This window comes from Gastrolobium bilobum, unplaced genomic scaffold, assembly GCF_033153095.1.
Source record: "Gastrolobium bilobum isolate Gb01-03AN ecotype WA unplaced genomic scaffold, APGP_CSIRO_Gbil_v1 utg6230, whole genome shotgun sequence".
Taxonomy (NCBI): Eukaryota; Viridiplantae; Streptophyta; class Magnoliopsida; order Fabales; family Fabaceae; genus Gastrolobium; species Gastrolobium bilobum.
In genome coordinates this window covers 46,296-64,206 of record NW_026895870.1, presented here as the reverse complement: position 1 = coordinate 64,206, position 17,911 = coordinate 46,296, and the positions used below count along the sequence as shown (strand labels likewise).

The following is a 17,911-nucleotide window of genomic DNA, read 5'->3' as shown; positions in this document are numbered from 1 at the left end:
TTACCACCATGCCACCACCACTACCACTACCTTCACCATCACTGCCACCGCCACCGCCACCACGACTATGCAACCACCATCAACACCATTACCACCACCACCATTATCACCACCACCACGCCACCTCTGCCGCTGCCACCATCACCATATAAAAAGGAAAGTGATGATCCAAAAATTTTTTATGTTTAACAGGAATTATTTTTTATTATATTATTTGTTGTGTTATCAAACGCAATTCTCATTCTTAGAATGAAAATAGAACATGTTATCAAACACATTTTTTTTTCAGAAACTGTTCCAAGGCACAGAAATAGAAAAGAATTGTTTCTTTTCTGAAACAGTGTCAGTAAATAGAATGATTGTCATACACACCCTAAGTATTACTCTTAGCTTAGCTATTGGTGTTCTTGTTACTTTTTGTTACAATGTCACGTGTGTTTGTAAAGTGCTATGCTATATGTGATTGAATATTTAAAAAGTTGCATGAGATGATAATTGAACCTATGAACACCTAAAAAGTTATAATGCATTTTGTCAATAGCGATAAGTGATTTGAATATTAACTTTTTTTTTTCTTTGTTAATCAACTACTACCTTTTTATACTAACATATTTTTTTACCCTTTTGCTCATCTCGGTAATTCTTGGGAGAATTGGGTTCGCTTTTGCTAATTACAATACAATCCCCAAGTTATTTTTTATACTCAAACTATTCATGTCAGGCGTAAAAGAAATAAAATTTCTTGGTCTTTTCTTGGATGATCGTTCCTGGTGTAATGAAGTTACTTTTCTTGACATGGCTCCTGGATTATGTCACATTATTCCCAAGATACTGTTATAGTTATGTAAGGTCTTTTAATTTAATGACTATATGTAATTAGGTATTAATAAAAAAATGAATATAATATCAGATTATCAAAATTAATTGGATGAATTACACAAAACCACCTTATACTTATATCTGTGTTGTTTGAAAATGTCACCTTAAACTTTCAATTGAATCAATTAACCCCCTTAAACTATAATTCTAAAATAATTTAACATAGTTAATAATAGGGTTAAGTGTGTGTCCTTTTAGTGATTAACACTATGTATTATGGATAGTACATAGTTATAATATGAAAAAATATTTTTTTTCTCTCTCCATGTCAGCTGAAGTGACTGAGGAGAGAGAAAAAAAAGTTATTTTTCATATTATAATTACGAGCTTGCTTTTTCTACAGTCAATGTAGATAACTTATCTACAGTGAGCCCAAAACGACGTCGTTTTGAGGCGGAAATCAATGTATTTTTGTAATTATAATTTATTTCAGGGTTATAATAGTCTTTTTCATTATAATTTTTTAATTTTTAAACCTAAAACGACGTCGTTTTGAGAGTGAATGTAGATAACTTATCTACATTCACTTTAGAAATATTAAATCCTATAATTATATACTACCCATAATATATAGTGTTAATCACTAAAAGGACATAAACTTGTGTCCCTTTATAGCTTGTTTGAGAGTTAGTTTTAGTAGGGAAAGAAAAAGAATGGAAGATTTGAATATTTTCACAAAACCCACCAAAATTCTTCTTATTCTTATAATTAAAGTTCTCCCAATTTAAGAGATTTTAACTCCTAAATAAGGGAAGAGAATACCCTTCATTTTCTCTCCCTTAAATTCTTTTCCTTTCCTTCTCCTTCAAACTCCAAAAAAGGATAAATATTTTTCCCTTAATAATATTAAGACAATAATAGCCTTATTCTTAACCCATCCATAACCATTATCATTGCATGCTTATCTTGCACCACGGCCCTTCGGTCACTGGCCATAGTTTTACAACCTACGTAAAGGAAAGAAATACCCATCATTTTTTTTCCCTTGTATTCCCTTGCCCTCAAAACTCTCAAACAGACCCTAAAAGTTTGATCTATATTGCACCGATGGCAACAATATTACGATACTGGAACTGCAATTCTCACAAACTATACATCAGAACTCATAAGTGTATCTTATCCTGAAGGCTGCCTTCACAAACATATTGCAATTTCAATATATCCGTGTCTCGTTTTAGGTACAAAAATGAGTTCGGACTCGAAGAACATGCATATTATAAAACTCTTATTGTTATGGACCCATATAAGGGGTCATTGAATGACAGGTTCAATAATGCGCAACCTGAGATTTAAATCAAATATAATTATAGATAGTATCTAGTAAGGATATTAATCCTAATACGACAGCGTATCACAGATACTAAAGGTCCACATCATAAATAAACGGTAAACCTTAAATGTACGTTACGCTCTCTCCCTTACTGTTATGCTATAACTATGCGCACACATATCCCATTGGCAAAAACCGTTATTAGTTCGTTGTGCATAGTTCTACTTGGCTCAAGGCTATCTCCTTCATAGATACCTTGGAGAGGGTACTAGATCCAAGATAAACATACCAGCCTATTAGACTAAACATCTCTGTCTCCAAGACAGATGCCTTATCAACAACATTTATATTTTGTTGTGTGGAAACAACACATAACACAATCAATGCAAGTTGTAGAAATATCATACATTATTTGATGATATAGAGTACACTGATAGCTTAATATTACATCATTGAGGAGAAATTCCATATCTCTCCATTTATTTATGCCTAAGACCTCTGTTACACAGTGGGTGAATAACTTAGCTGTTTAAAACAGAACTACAGAGTGTCTGGCTATACACACTTACATATGAAACAGAAATTATACTTGAACATGCTTCGAGGTAATAGTTGGGTAAAGAGCCTTGGCATTGATTGCACACACCCCATATGGTAAACCAGTATTTCTTTTGATCCATATGTATCCATCTATTCCCCAATCTTTACCCCATGAATTCTTTACGATCCAATAATCTTCACCGTTCAGCGAATCATATCCCACTACTATCACCGCATGATTTGTAGACGTAGAATTTGCACAGCCGGGACCGTCAAATATTCCCTAGTGATGGAGTCAAGGAAAAAAAAAAAGTGATGCTCTAGTCTTACGAACAAGTAAATAAATTATCATTGATAATATAAAGGGACTAACACTCTTGTAAAATTGAAAGCCGGTTGCATTAACAGACACACTAATAGGCTGGTGCTTAGTAGCATCCAAGAGCCCATTGTCTGATCGATCTACGTTTACATAGCCATCAATGCTTGCAACGTTTGGAACCTGCATCAAGAAAAAACGGTGAGCACTCAAAAATTAAACAAGAAGAAGTATAAAACAAAAAGACAAAATGATTTGTAGAGTAACGGCACCTAAAAATTGGTGCGGTCCAATATGTATTTTCCGAACAACATAGTTATAATAAATATTATTATGTATTTTCGGAAGTACATCATAGTAGAACGGTATACCACACAAATTGTACTCTGGTGTATCACACAAATTCTTAGATATAGTCATTGCATATCCACTAAATCCAAAAAAAAAAATACATATTATAAGTTATAACATTGCTTTTAATGATAGATAGAAGCAGTTGATAAAAAACGAGACCTCGGAAGATTTACAGGCACCCTGTTTTGCTTGATAGGGATAATCAATTTCTGAAGAAATCCCACCATTTCTTATAACCCAAGCTAATGCCTTATCCTTATATCCGCCACTACAGCCACTGCTTGCTGTCTCACAATCCAAAAGCTCTTGTTCAGAGAGGCTAATAAGACTTCCTGTGGTTAACGCATGTATTCCTTCAATACCGCCAGCGGCAGAGAATGCCCAACAGCTTCCTAATAACAACAAAGCGTATTAGAGTTCTATCATTGAGTCCTTGATCAACATTTTGATTCTTATTTCAACTAACATGTAAAAGAAGATATGTATATATATTTCAAACGGGAGATGGAGATGTCATAGTTATTACCTCTTTATTTTTTACTACACTCTTACTATCAAATCTTAACTGTTTATTTTCGTCAATCTAACTGCTATAATTTATTGAAAATTAATAATTAATTAATAAATATGACCCAATAAATTATAACCGTTAGATGAACGAAAATCAACGATTAAAATTTAATAGTAAGAGATAATAAGAAAAAGAGATACTAACTATAACCTTCCGCGTTTCAAATAACTATATATAATATTAGTTAGAAAAATCGATATTGAATTTTTTTTACGAATTGTATAATAGAGAAAACCAAAATTAAAAATAGCACTATCAAAAACAATATCCTTGGATTCGCATCTTAATTGGAAAGTTCTATATCTCAATTTGATTTTTCATGACTATGTTAATTTTTTGTTCTTTTTCCAAGTAAATCCAAGACTGATAAGCATATATACATTTGAAACTGCACCTTCACCAAATGATTAAAACAAACTGCATGTTTGTTAAAAACTAACATATTATATACTTTCTGACACAACATTTCAACTCAAAATCTTATAAGGTTCATGGGTCTTTCCACTTATATATCTTCACTTAGCTCATTATTAACCAATATGAGACTCATGACAATTCAATATCTCAACAGTTTATACCATGCAAACGCCAAGTGAAAGCTCGTTAATGCTTCCAACTCGTAACTGCATGGTCACGGACCTTTGATACCATAATAAACAACAGCTCATGGTAAGTGAATATTTATGAATGATTTTTATACTTCTCTGACATTATTATATTATCAGAAATCTTACCACATGGCCCTTGGTCCTTAACTCCAGTCACGACTCCATATTTCCTCCAATCTAGGGATTCAGGCACGTCTGCATGGTATAGATTATTCTGCTTCACGTTACTGTGCTCTTTGGGCGTAATGTCGAAGTCGCCTAAGTAGGTTTCTTGGAATTCCTTGGGACTCCAATCAGCAAACTTGTTCAAACCAAAAAGGCAGCTAGAAGGAGACCTTCTCTTTTCATTAAACTCCGTAATGTATTTCAAATTGGACACGAAAATCTCAAATTTCTTTGCCATCTCTTCTAGGTCTTTGTAGACCCGTCCATGCTCCTTCTTCCATAATAGGAACAGTTCAATGACTTCATCCTGTGAAGGAAGCTCGTCCTGCAGGTTAGCACCCATTATGGAGTACTGGCTCGGGATACTAGAAGAGAGACATATGAAGGTAGTGCATGTGAAGAAGAAGAACAAGAGGAGAAACGGGTTTGAGGTATAGGAAATCGTCATTTGTATTCAAACTTTTGATTGAGTTTATCAAAGTATGTTTAGGGTTCATTCCTCTTATATCAGTTTCACGTATTTATAGTGAGTGAATTAATGTCAGCTCAAGCAGTTGCTGATATATTTTAATTCACGTGTTGGTCTCATCAATTTTTTTATGTGTTGCAATTATTTTATATAATATGAAAAATTATATTCCCTTTGTTTAAAAAATCAAATGTTTGATGTGCATTTATTAATATATATGCTCACCTATTGATTTGATTTTGCAAACTGCACGTTTATATCAATTAAATTACAAGTTTTAAGACTAAACTAAGAAAAAACTGACGTATGCAATGACGACTTTGAAGGCTGGGAAACGAACCCAGTTCAACGGAGTGAGTAGTGGTATTAAAGTTGTCAAAAACAAGCCTCGGTTTGGCTTATAATCTGTTAAAAATGAGTAGGATTGGATTGATAAAAATCAACTGTCAATTCGAACCAACTCGATCCGAGTCAACTCTGGAAAAAATGAACCAACCTATGGGTCAAATGAGTTAGTTCGCGGGTTGAGTTTTTTTTATATATAAAAAACAACATATAATATACAAAAATGGACAAAAAAACTTACACATGCTGTCATCATCTTTCTTCTTTCTCTAAACCTAAGTCCTTAATCTTCTCACATCCCTGACATTTTTATATTGTTAGGCTGTGCTGGTTCTATTTGGTTCAAATATCTTACTCACTTGGTAGCAAGTGGTTCTGACAACCTATGGGTCAAATGAGTTAGTTCGCGGGTTGAGTTTTTTTTATATATAAAAAACAACGTACAATATACAAAAATGGACAAAAAAACTTACACATGCTGTCATCATCTTTCTTCTTTCTCTAAACCTAAGTCCTTAATCTTCTCACATCCATGACATTTTTATATTGTTAGGCTGTGCTGGTTCTGTTTGGTTCAAATATCTTACTCACTTGGTAGCAAGTGGTTCTGACAACCTATGGGTCAAATGAGTTAGTTCGCGGGTTGAGTTTTTTTTTATATATAAAAAACAACGTACAATATACAAAAATGGACAAAAAAACTTACACATGCTGTCATCATCTTTCTTCTTTCTCTAAACCTAAGTCCTTAATCTTCTCACATCCATGACATTTTTATATTGTTAGGCTGTGCTGGTTCTGTTTGGTTCAAATATCTTACTCACTTGGTAGCAAGTGGTTCTGATTGTTTCTTGATGTTGGTGCTAATTTGTTGTGAAAAAAAGTCAAAACTAAAATATTTTTCTTTTATTTCTCATTTTGTAACCCTTTGTTTAAGCTGATGGAAGCCACATAATTAGTGCATTGATACTACATGTCCATTTAAATAGGCTGAAAATGAGCTAACCCGCGAGTAATTTTCGAGCCAACCCGCAGGTCAATTTTTTAGCCAACTTGCGAGCTATTTTTTAAGCCAACCCACGAGCCATATTTTTGAGTCAACCCTAACCCGACTCGGGTCGGATTGGGTTAGATTTTCTGGCTCATTTTTTTTTCGAGCCAACCTTAACCCGACTCTTTTTTTTTCGGGTTGCATGTGGGTCGAGCCGGGTTGGCCCGTTTTGCCAACCCTAAGTGGTATCACTTACTATTAGGCTACTATCAATGGTCAAAATACATCTTATAATATATTTATTATATAAATTTAATTAAATCGATTGAACCAATGACTCATCAGTTGAACTAATGATCCATCGGTTGAACCAATAATCCAAATTTTTTTTTGTATATCAATAATCCAATAATTTAGTACCTCGACCGAATCGAAGACCCTAAAGTCCTGTTTAAAAAAAATCCCCTAAAATCCCAAAATTTCCTTATTTAAGAGAGTGTTTTCCTTGGAGAGAAAAACACCCTAGTGTTCTTGACTTTTAGTTTAAGTGAGGTGCATTCTTATGCTATGAGTGATATTTGTCTGTGTTTGTATTTTAGAAAGAGGCGTAATTTCTTCCATATAATAAAAGTCTTTTTTGATCTTGTCCATGGTTTTTTCCCAAATTAAATTTTTTACCTAAACTTTGTATGTCACTTCAATTGTCGTATTTATTACTTTCTTGATGGTGCAATCAAGATAGGTTTCTAGAAAAGTGAGATGTTATTTAATTAGTCACCGATGTATAACAAAAAAAGACTCCCACTGGTTTACACTTACCTACCCAATTAATATGATTAGTAGTATCTTGAAACTCCTATTTCTTTCAGCTCTATTTTAGCTGCACGATACTCTGTTACCTAACAAAAACAAGGTACTATGTCTTAGCTTTCCGTGTAAAATAAATTTAATCCCAACAAAACTTATAATTTAATTGATATAAGCTTCAATTATATATTAGTCTAAATGCTTCAGTCTTCAAATATACTATATAATTAAATAAAAGGGAAGGTAAATAACTTCTTATTGGGACAAATATTATACCAAACTGTATAATAAGTATCCCAAAAAATAAAAGATGTAGACTAATTAATAACGGCGTGCATTTAGTAAACTGACTACGTAAATTCAACTTGACTAGCTGGCATCAATTTATCATGTTGTGTCAAGTTGGTTGTATTCATTAAATTATTTTAAAATATTGTATATCAATTATTATTTTCTATATATTTATAATATTTTAAAATTGTAAATATTTGTATTCATACGAACCATCATATAATTATTAAAAATCTCTAAATTAATCTTATATGTTTTTCTTCAACCACGTTGTTATTATTAACCTTGTTGATCCCTTTTTGTATTTTCTATATATTTTATTAAGATAAATAAATAAAAGAAAGTAATTACTTAGTTTGTAAGCTTTACCTTAGCCAAGAAATTGTCGACTTTTTCTTTTCACATAGAAAATAGCTTTTTCCTAAAAGTTATAGTTTCCGCATTTTTTTTATTAATTCTTTATTTTTATGTGTTTTGAACACAAAAATATGTCTTTGCCTTACAACAAATAAATTTTTAAATTACTCTTTAATTTAATATATGAAGCAATTCTCTCTGTTTGGGTCTATGGCCCTCTCTTATTACCAATATATATATGAAGCAATTCAATTTTATACAATACAAATAATTAAAACATTTATAAATTAACATATTTAAACACATTAGTTTTCTCATAACTAGTTTTTTATATGTGTTGTAGGAGATTTTAAAGGATCCATATGGTCTGGGGCGGACCGAGGGAGGTGCTAGGGTAGGCGGCCGCCTCCCTCAAAATTTGAAGAAATTTTTTTTTTGGTACATAGAAGAATTTTTTAACATAAGTATAATGCAAGAAATCTCCATTTTTTCTTTTCATTAATGTGAAGTAGTTTTCTCCCACCGCAGAGAGTTTATAGAGCTCCTTTATATTCTCAGGTCCTATATCTATTGAAACCCCTTTAACTCTGATTGTATTTTTTCTCCCTCCAAGAAAGTTAACGAAATGAACAAAACAAAAAAAAGAATGAGAAAGAGTGCAGTACCATGATTGGCACTTTCTTGTCTTTTTTTGCTTTAACAAAAAATAGGTTTATTTAAGATTACATCATGTTGGGAGTATAAATGACCACCAATAGAGCTACATGGTTTCTCTTAGTTCAAATTCTTTTAGCTACGTGGTGCTTGTTTGTTGGCACAAACATGGTGGTAACAATTAGCATATGGAATTAGCATTAAATTATGGGGAAAGATCTATTTACAAATTTTTTTTACAAATTACATTAAGTATGACCAATCATACACTCTTGATTAAAGTATGACGGTCAGACACAGTGTAATTTGTAAGAGTTTCTAAAGAAAAAGTTTGTAAATATAACATTCCCCTTAAATTATAGTTTAAACCTCGTCTTGAAACTTACAGTTTCAACTTTTATTATGCTTAGATGTTAGCACAAATATTCTCATCCATGAATAAAAATAAGAAGTCCGAGAGTCTTATGAAAGAATGAATCTTATTCTTTCGATCCCTCTCCTTTTCTGATGATTCGTGACAGAGAGGGAAGTCAAGGGCATAATGCTTTTGGTGATTGTGCTTCTTGACAATTTGTCTCTTCTGATTTATCTTTGACTTTTTTTCTTGTTGGGCTAACAATGAGTAAATAGAAAAAGAGATTAAGAAATGAGAGGGGTCTGCTTTGAATTATCTATTTAGATTATAGTAATTAGTACATATTTTTTGTGAAATCTAAACATTTGCTCTCTTCTCTTTTTCTTTGTTTTCTTTGCATAAAAAATGTTCATTTTAGGGGTTTAAAAGGTGTAGTTTTTTCAAATTGATAGTAGATTTTACTGTGACATCTTTCACCTCTCTCTCTGTCTCCTTCTTTCTCTCTATAACAAGTTAAAAGAGGTATTTATGAGTTATATTTTCTGAATTGATGTTTCAGCCTCTCACATATTGTGGTTTAAGAGAGGAACAAATATTTAATTTTGGGTCAGGATCATTTTACACCAGTGTAAGTTACACTCTCAATATCGTCCGTTGATTCTATTTATATCTAAGGGCTCAAAGTTTTTGATAATGTGAGCCATTGGATACAAGTGAATCAATGGTTAAGATTGAGTGTAAGACTTCTAACTCTTACACCGGTGTAAGAATATCCTACCCCTTTAATTTTTCGTATTTTGGCCTCTCATATATTATGTTTGAAGAGAGAAATAAATGTTTAATATTTAGCCCTCCACAGGAAAAATTTCTGAGTCCGCCACCGCATATGGTGCTAAAAGAATATTCAGAATAAAATGGACAAAAAAAAGTAGGAGTGTTCATCAACCGATCCAAACCGATTCAAACCGCGGTGACCGAATCGAAAAACCGAAAAACCGATAACCGAAAAACCGAAAATTTTATCTTTGTAGAGCTTCATATTAAACCGATAACCGATCCAATCCAAACCGATCCAATATATTAAATTCTCTCTACCTACTTGGGTATTTCCCTAATTATAGCTTAAAAATTTCTAAACCCAAGACCCATTAACCCATAACTAAACCCAAGAAAAAATCCAGTCATATCTCATCAACAAAATTTTATCTTTGTAGAGCTTCATATCTCATTGCCAAAATTAAAAAAATTATATTATAGTTTACTAATGCTTTTGTATTTCAAAAAAAAAATTACAAAGCCAATATATACAAAAGATATTATTTGCACAATAATCATGAAATAAATTTTAGGATTTTCTCAAAAAACCGAAAACCGATCCAATCCAAACCGAAAAAAATTGGATTGGATCGGATTGAATTTGAAAAAAAATCAAAACTGAATGGATGATTATATGATCAAACCGAAGGGATTGGATCGGATGATTTTTTCTTCTAAAATCGATCCAATTCAGACCGCGAACACCCCTAAAAAAAAAAGTCAAACACATCTACCTCTAGAGTTTTGAGCTGAGTCACAATATCCTTCATTTACATGATGTATTTATGCACACCCCTTAAAATAGTGACAGAGTAATAATTAATGCATGCTGAGTCACAATATCCTTCATTTACATGTTGTATTTATGCACACCCCTTATAAAAATAGTGACAGAATAATAATTAATGCATATAGTGACATAAATTAATGTATGTAATGACAAAATAATAATAATTCATGTCAATATATATACCATCAAATTATCATTCGTTGGGTTGACAAAAATACGTAACTAACCGTGAAACCAAATCGGAATAGTAACCGTGTCAAGTCAAATCGGAATACTGAAAGCAGTAAACGTCGCTCAGTGATTACCCAAAAATCGTAACATCACTGTGAAAATCATTTATTAAGCATAATGGAAGTGCAAAAGTCCAAATCACTCACCAAAACTACTGTTTCCCTAAAAATCAAAACGTGAAATGTAAGTGAAAATGGACTAAACGTACCCTTTCGCTAAAAACCAAAATAAAAATTAGAATGTGCACGTTTCACGAGAATCATAACATCACTGTGAAAATCATTCAAACATAGTGAAAATCCAGAAGTCCAAAATGTAGGCCGTTACTTAGCTAGTGATTTTAATAATATTATCATACGGAATTCGGTCCAGATCATGAACTATAATAATACAATTTGAACGGAAGGCAGGTTGAGGATTGTTTAGTCTTTCAATTTCTCTGGGTGAGGACACATTCATTCGGTCATCTAACTGAGACTCATTTGGCATTATCATAAAAAGGAATCTTATTGCCTAATTATTTTGGTGAATTTTACAAAATATACTTGAAATACTTTTTTTTGTACATATACTTCAAGTACTTATAAACTAATAAAAATCATTTTTAAAATGTTTTAACATTTTAATAATAGACTCTAAAAATCTTGATTATTATCATAATTTTAAGAGAATATTTGATAGTCCAAAATATTTGTTAGCATGGCCCAATAAGTATTAATTAGTATTCTTTAAATAGTGTATTTATTTACTATAAAGAAACTCTTTCCCCCTATTATATAAAGAACTTTGCAATCATACCCTTTCATATGTAATAAATACTAATATACTATTATATATGGATTTGGATTCTCTCATGTGAAAAATTATCATGTTATTAATCACAAGTATCACTCATTGATAATGAGATAAGAGAGAGAAAAATGTATGATTTTTAAATGAATGATTGCGATCAAATAACATGACCACTTTTCCATATGAGAAGATCCACATCCGCACGGATCTGGATCTTCTCATGTGAAAAAAAAACATGACATGATCATGTGAGGAATCATAACTATACAAAAGTGGATCAATAGCAATAAAGGAAGAGAGAGAAATATTGAAATAGGTAATTATAAAATCATAACCGTTGATTCACCTTTGTATGATTATGATCTTTTCACATGACCATCTCATATATTTTTTACATGAGAAGATCCATTTCCCAAGTGCACCATTAGAATATGTTGCATCCAGTAACAAAATGTTAATCAAAATTTAGTCCTCGATTTTTCGATTTTTTGAAGAACAAATCAGAACACTTTTTACAATCCACTTGCTGAGTACAAAATAGAGTATAATTTTAGTGAAAATACAATATTATAATCTTTCTGCAGTTACATATATATGGGGCAAGATCTTTTGACACCGATGTCAAAAGATCCTATCTCTCTCTCTCTTTATATATATATATATATACATATATACTGTGTTAAAATATTACAATACCACTAAATACCACTACCCAATTCGATTATAGTTCTTCTTTTGAATACATCCATTCCTTACCTTTCCAAATTGGGTTATATACTTCGCTATAAATCACATCATTCCAAGCCTATATTACTTGCCAGCAGTGATATAGGCTTATTGCATGAACTAAGAAATTTCTCACTAAAATTTTTGAGAAGAAGGATCTTGGTGATGCATCTTTTGTCTTAGAAATACAGATACTTCGAGATCGCTCTCAAGGTATCCTACGGTCATCATAAAAGGCCTATATTGAAAAGATTTTGGATAGATTTGGCATAAAGGATTGTACATCAAGAGACATGCCCATATCTAAGGGAGACGAGTTTAGTCTTGGTCAATGTCCCAAAAGTAAGCTTGAGATAATGGAAATGACAAAGGTACCTTATGCTTCGGCAGTAGGAAGCCTTATGTATGCCCAGGTTTGTACTCATCCTGATATAACATTTATAATGGGAGTATTAGGCAAATAGTTGAACAATCCAGGAATGCATAATTGAAAAACAGCCAAGAGGGTTATACAATATTTAAAGAGAACAAAAGATTACATGCTCACATATCGGAGGTCAGATGAATTAGAGATCATCGAGTATACTGACTCTGATTTTGCTAGATGCCAAGACATTAAAAGATCCACGTCAGGTTATGTCTACATGTTAGCTGGAGGAGATATTTCTTGGAAGAGTGCTAAGCAGACACTTGTAGCTTCCTCTACTATAGCCGTTAAATTTGTAGCTTGTTTTGAGGTGTCCAACCATGGGGTATGGCTGTTAAATTTTGTCACAAGGTTGCGTATAATAAGTAGTGTTGAAAAGTCACTAAATATTTATTGTGACAATAAGTCAGCAGTGTTGTACTCCAACAATAACATAAGCTCTTCAAAATTAAAGCACATCGATATAAAGTTTCTGGTTGTTAAAGAAAGAGTCCAGAGTGGTCAGATTTTCATAGAACACATAGAAACGAAATCCATGCTTGCAGATCTGCTTACTAAAGGCTTAGTGTCTAAGGTTTTGCACGACCATACTGCTCATATGGGTGTTGTTTTGTTTGATGACACTATGATTTAGTTGAAGTTCTTTATGTTGGTGTTCTATGTAAAAACATTTATTTATACATGTGTTTTTTGCAGAATAAAGATTTTGATGATATTTTTCCTCTGAATGTGTATATTTTGTGCTTGTGTTTTTGCTTTGTGTATGCAGAAAATTAAGGATTGATCCCATAAGGACTAAAGTAGGACCACTTGGAAATAGGCATGGTGTTGATCACATTACATGTAATTTCCACGCCACTCATCCATAGTTGATCTATGTTATTGAATATATTGGTGTGATGACCATAGAAGGTTTAGTTACGCTTGACATGGCAAAAGCCGCCATGATCTCATATTAATATAGGAGATGAACCAGATTGTATTTGAAGAGGAATTAAAGGATAAATAGCATGCAGTTGTGCATTAAGGATATATGATATAATTATTTTAGGTCAATGTGTAGCCCCAAGTGGGAGATTGTTAGAAAATTATATTTCCTAATGTGTTTGTGAGCTACATATTGTATTAATAATTATAGGGTTTTATTAATCTCTTGTTAAAGGAGATAAGTTATCTCATGTCATAGAGACAAACTTGTGGCTAGCTCCACCACCTGAAAAAATAAAAATAAAATAAAAGAAAAAGGTGGCACAGTTATCGAATGATGTGTAGGAGGGAAAGCTTATCTCATGTAGCATGAGAATAGTTTTTCCCATAATTATATTATGTTATTTAATATATATTGGATAAATTAAAGTGATCAAATAAAAATGCCCAAATAGATTCCTAATAAGTGTGGGACAAATGAGTGGATATCAGTATTGTGCCAACTAGGTATAATTAGATCTTACTGACCCAACAATAAATAAAAACACTATAAAGAATTATGGTCCCAATATGTCAAAAATTGAAACCCTAGTTTTTATTACCCATTAATAGGGAGATAGCACACTAAATAATAAGGATTAGAGCTATTTGATCAAAGAAGATCGCATATCCCAAAGATGAAGATCGAAATTTTTTTCTCTACTATGAAAATAAGTATGCCTCCATCTTTCTATTAATATTCCTTCATGATTTGATATAATAGATATTGATTTATTGGTGACGTTTATCACCATAAAATTAAAAGGAATTATTATTCCAACACAACTCTCAAATATATATTGAATGAGAAAAAGGTAAAGAACGGGGTTGGTTAGTTTACAGGTCATAATCAATCATATAAACTATAATAAATCATTAGTAATGAATCCTCCGTACATTTTTTTTTTTTTTTTGTCATCATGATCAATCGTATTATATCAGATAAAACTATAGCTGCACTGTGCCACTTAAGCTGACAAGACAGATTGCTTCACGAAAATCCAGTAGTAGAATGAAGTCCAATGAACAAGCACTTTGTTCTCCAAAACTAATTCCACACCATTGAATTTGCAACAGCTGCATAAGATACTAGTAGGTGGTAGCGCTACCCCTTTTTCTCAAAACGAAGGCACCGCTTGGTGGAGGCAAAGGATCATGATAATATTCTTTATTCTTATTATTTTGAATTCACAAGTCCCCGCATTCCTTATCATTTATCCAACCTTATGCTAATTACAGCTCATTGTGAATTGACAATTAATCTGCTGATCAACCACGTGTTAATTAGATACTAATTGATTTAGTGTAAATGAAAGATGGAAACGACACTGCAGAATTGACTAGTGAAATTAACACAAAGCTATTAGCTATAGAATGCGTACGTTTCCATCTGCTTATTGTTTTCCAAAGACTCCACATGTTTCAAGGATTTAATATCAAATTCAGTTCTTTTCTTAATTTGTGGCTCTTTCTAAAATGTACTATTATTTGGAGTGCCGCCGGATACAATAAATGGACTTGATAGTTATGGATGGAAATTATACCTATGTATGCCACAAAAGCAATTGTCGTTTAATTGTCATTATTTTTAAGCGATTAAAATTGGTGTAGTGACAAAGAGTTTGAATAAGTTAATTGTCATTTTTAAGCGATTAAAATTGACCTAGTTATGAGAAGTTTGAGTAAGTTGTATTAATTTATGTAATCAAGTCTTATTTGTATATAAAAAAAACAAATTAGAAACTTTTTACAATTCACTTGTTGAGTGCAAAATAGTATATAATTTTAGTGAAAATACAATACTATAATGGGTTATATTACTTTCATGTTGCATAAGATAATATAACTTCCTACACACCTATTGATTTCTGTGCTTTTCTTTTTCTTTTTTTTTTTCTTTTTTTTGATAACATCTTTTTTTCTTTTTTAACAAGTAATGTGGCCCACTACATAATTGTATCTACAACATGAAATAATATATCTCCTAATACATGAGAGTAATATAACTCTACTATAATCCTTCTGCATAGTGATGGATTCTGAAATTTTTATTTATGTTTGCCAAAAAAAATTAATTTTAGAGAAATTTTTTGTAAAGAGTTACTTCAACCCAAAATCTTAATGTGTTATGTGAGGAGGGCTTTTTTAATGGTTTATATCATTCTCTAACATACCTCCTCGCACAAGAGCCCTTTTGGCTTGAAGTGTGGATATTGCACAGGCCCAATATTTTTTGGTTTTACCTTGTGCTTATTTTAATTTCACTCGAAAGTGGGGAGCGATGATGATCGAACTTGTGACATTGTGATCAAGGAAGCTCTGATATCATGTAAAGAACCAATTCAACCCAAAAGCTTAAGTTGTTGGGGGATACATTAATGGTTTTATATATATCAACACACCCCTCACACAAGAGCCTACTGGGCTTGAAGGGTGGACAATGCAAAGGCCCATCTACCTATGCGAAGAAAGAAATTCCACTAGAAAGAAAGCGAAGGGCGGTAAAGAGCCACTTCAACCCAAAAAGGACATGTTTGGTACATAGTATAAGATAAGGCCTGATAGTATAAGACCTGATAGTATAAAACACGATTGTATAAGACCTGATTAAATTTTAATATTATCCAGCTTTTGGCACGATATTGTATAAGATAATATATTGTATAAGATAGTATCACCCAATAAATAATTTTGTCAAAAATACCTTTTAATAACGAATTACATAATTCTTCCAAATATATCAGATGATATTATTTTTAATAGAAATATGTTGATCAGTGTGTCCAAGAAATATATTAATTTTTATAAAAATAAAAATCTCCAATATTTTAAAAAATTATATATTGAAAAATTATTTTTTATTTTAATATACTAATATTAAAATAATATATTAATTCTTGAGAATTGCATTGGTTAATTACATCAATCCCTTATCAGGCCTAATCTTACCCTCCGATACCTGATTAAGTTATTCATCATTTTGATGTATAAATGGATCCTCATGTATAAACTTATACTATACAATGGTCACACCAAACAACTAAAAATGTCGTAACGTATAGTATTAGCTTATACTATCAGGTCTTATACATCACACCAAACAAGCCCTAAGGTGTTAGGTGAGAGCTTTTTTAATGGTTTATATCATTCTCTAACATACCCTCTCACACAAGACCCTTTACGCTTGAAGTGTGGATATTGCACAATCCCAATATTTTTTGGTTTTATCTTGTGCTTATTTTAATTTCACTTGAAAGAGGGGAGCGGTGATGATCGAATTCGTGACCTTGTGATCAGGGAAGCTCTGATACCATGTAGAGAGTCACCTCAGCCCAAAACCTTAATATGTTAGCTAAAGACTTTTTTAATGATTTATATCATTATCTAACAGCTTTAAATATATTAAAAAATAAAAGAATATAAACAAGAAATGATTTAATACCATTTGTTGGAAAGTTTTTAATATAAATATAAAATATGAAGCTTTAATTCTTAAAAGCCTTTATAAAACAAATTACACATGTTTCATTTATATTTAATACCGTTTGTTGGAGAATTAAAATCAACTCTCACTTTTTTCACGAACGCTGGACCGGTATCTGAAATCACACTGTTGGGCCCGTGAAAGACATAGTGACGGATGGAATCCAAAAAAATCTAACATTTTGTCACCATAATATTGGCAATGCTATTCTCAAATAAAATAACGATATATAAATATAAGAAAAAGTATGTGTCATTTTAAATGATATAAATTATGTCATTTTATAAATATAAAAAAATGGGATCAACACTTTTATTTTTTATATTTTCTTTAGTGGGAGTTACATATCTTTATATCTATAAAATAATACAACTTTATCATTTAAAATGACACACAAATTTTTCAATATATAGCCTGTGTTAAAATATTACAATACCACTATACAATTGGATTATAGTTCTCTTTTTGGATACATCCACTCCTCCTCATCTTACCAAATTGGGCTGTATATACTTGGCTATAAGTCACATCATACACTCATAATTATTATTTACAGTAAAATTTATTTTGCGTTCCTAATAAAAAAATATGATTCTCACGTTCGTTGTTTATAAAAAAAATATTTATATTATTTCTTTTTCAGGGACTAAATTAGATTTTTATTGAATTTATGAAGAATCACATTTTAAAAAAAATTGAAATTG

General features: G+C 31.7%; 1 protein-coding gene across 1 annotated transcript; it reads right to left on the bottom strand.

Moving 5' to 3' along the window:
- On the bottom strand, window positions 1-5,049 carry LOC133296521 (ervatamin-B-like). The gene is made up of 5 exons (XM_061495521.1): window positions 4,668-5,049; window positions 3,522-3,754; window positions 3,063-3,191; window positions 2,739-2,972; window positions 1-132 (listed from the first exon to the last, which is right to left on the bottom strand). Exons 1-5 carry the CDS (start codon window positions 5,047-5,049, stop codon window positions 1-3), a joined length of 1,110 nt encoding a protein of 369 aa, XP_061351505.1.
- Between the last annotated feature and the right edge of the window lie 12,862 nt (window positions 5,050-17,911).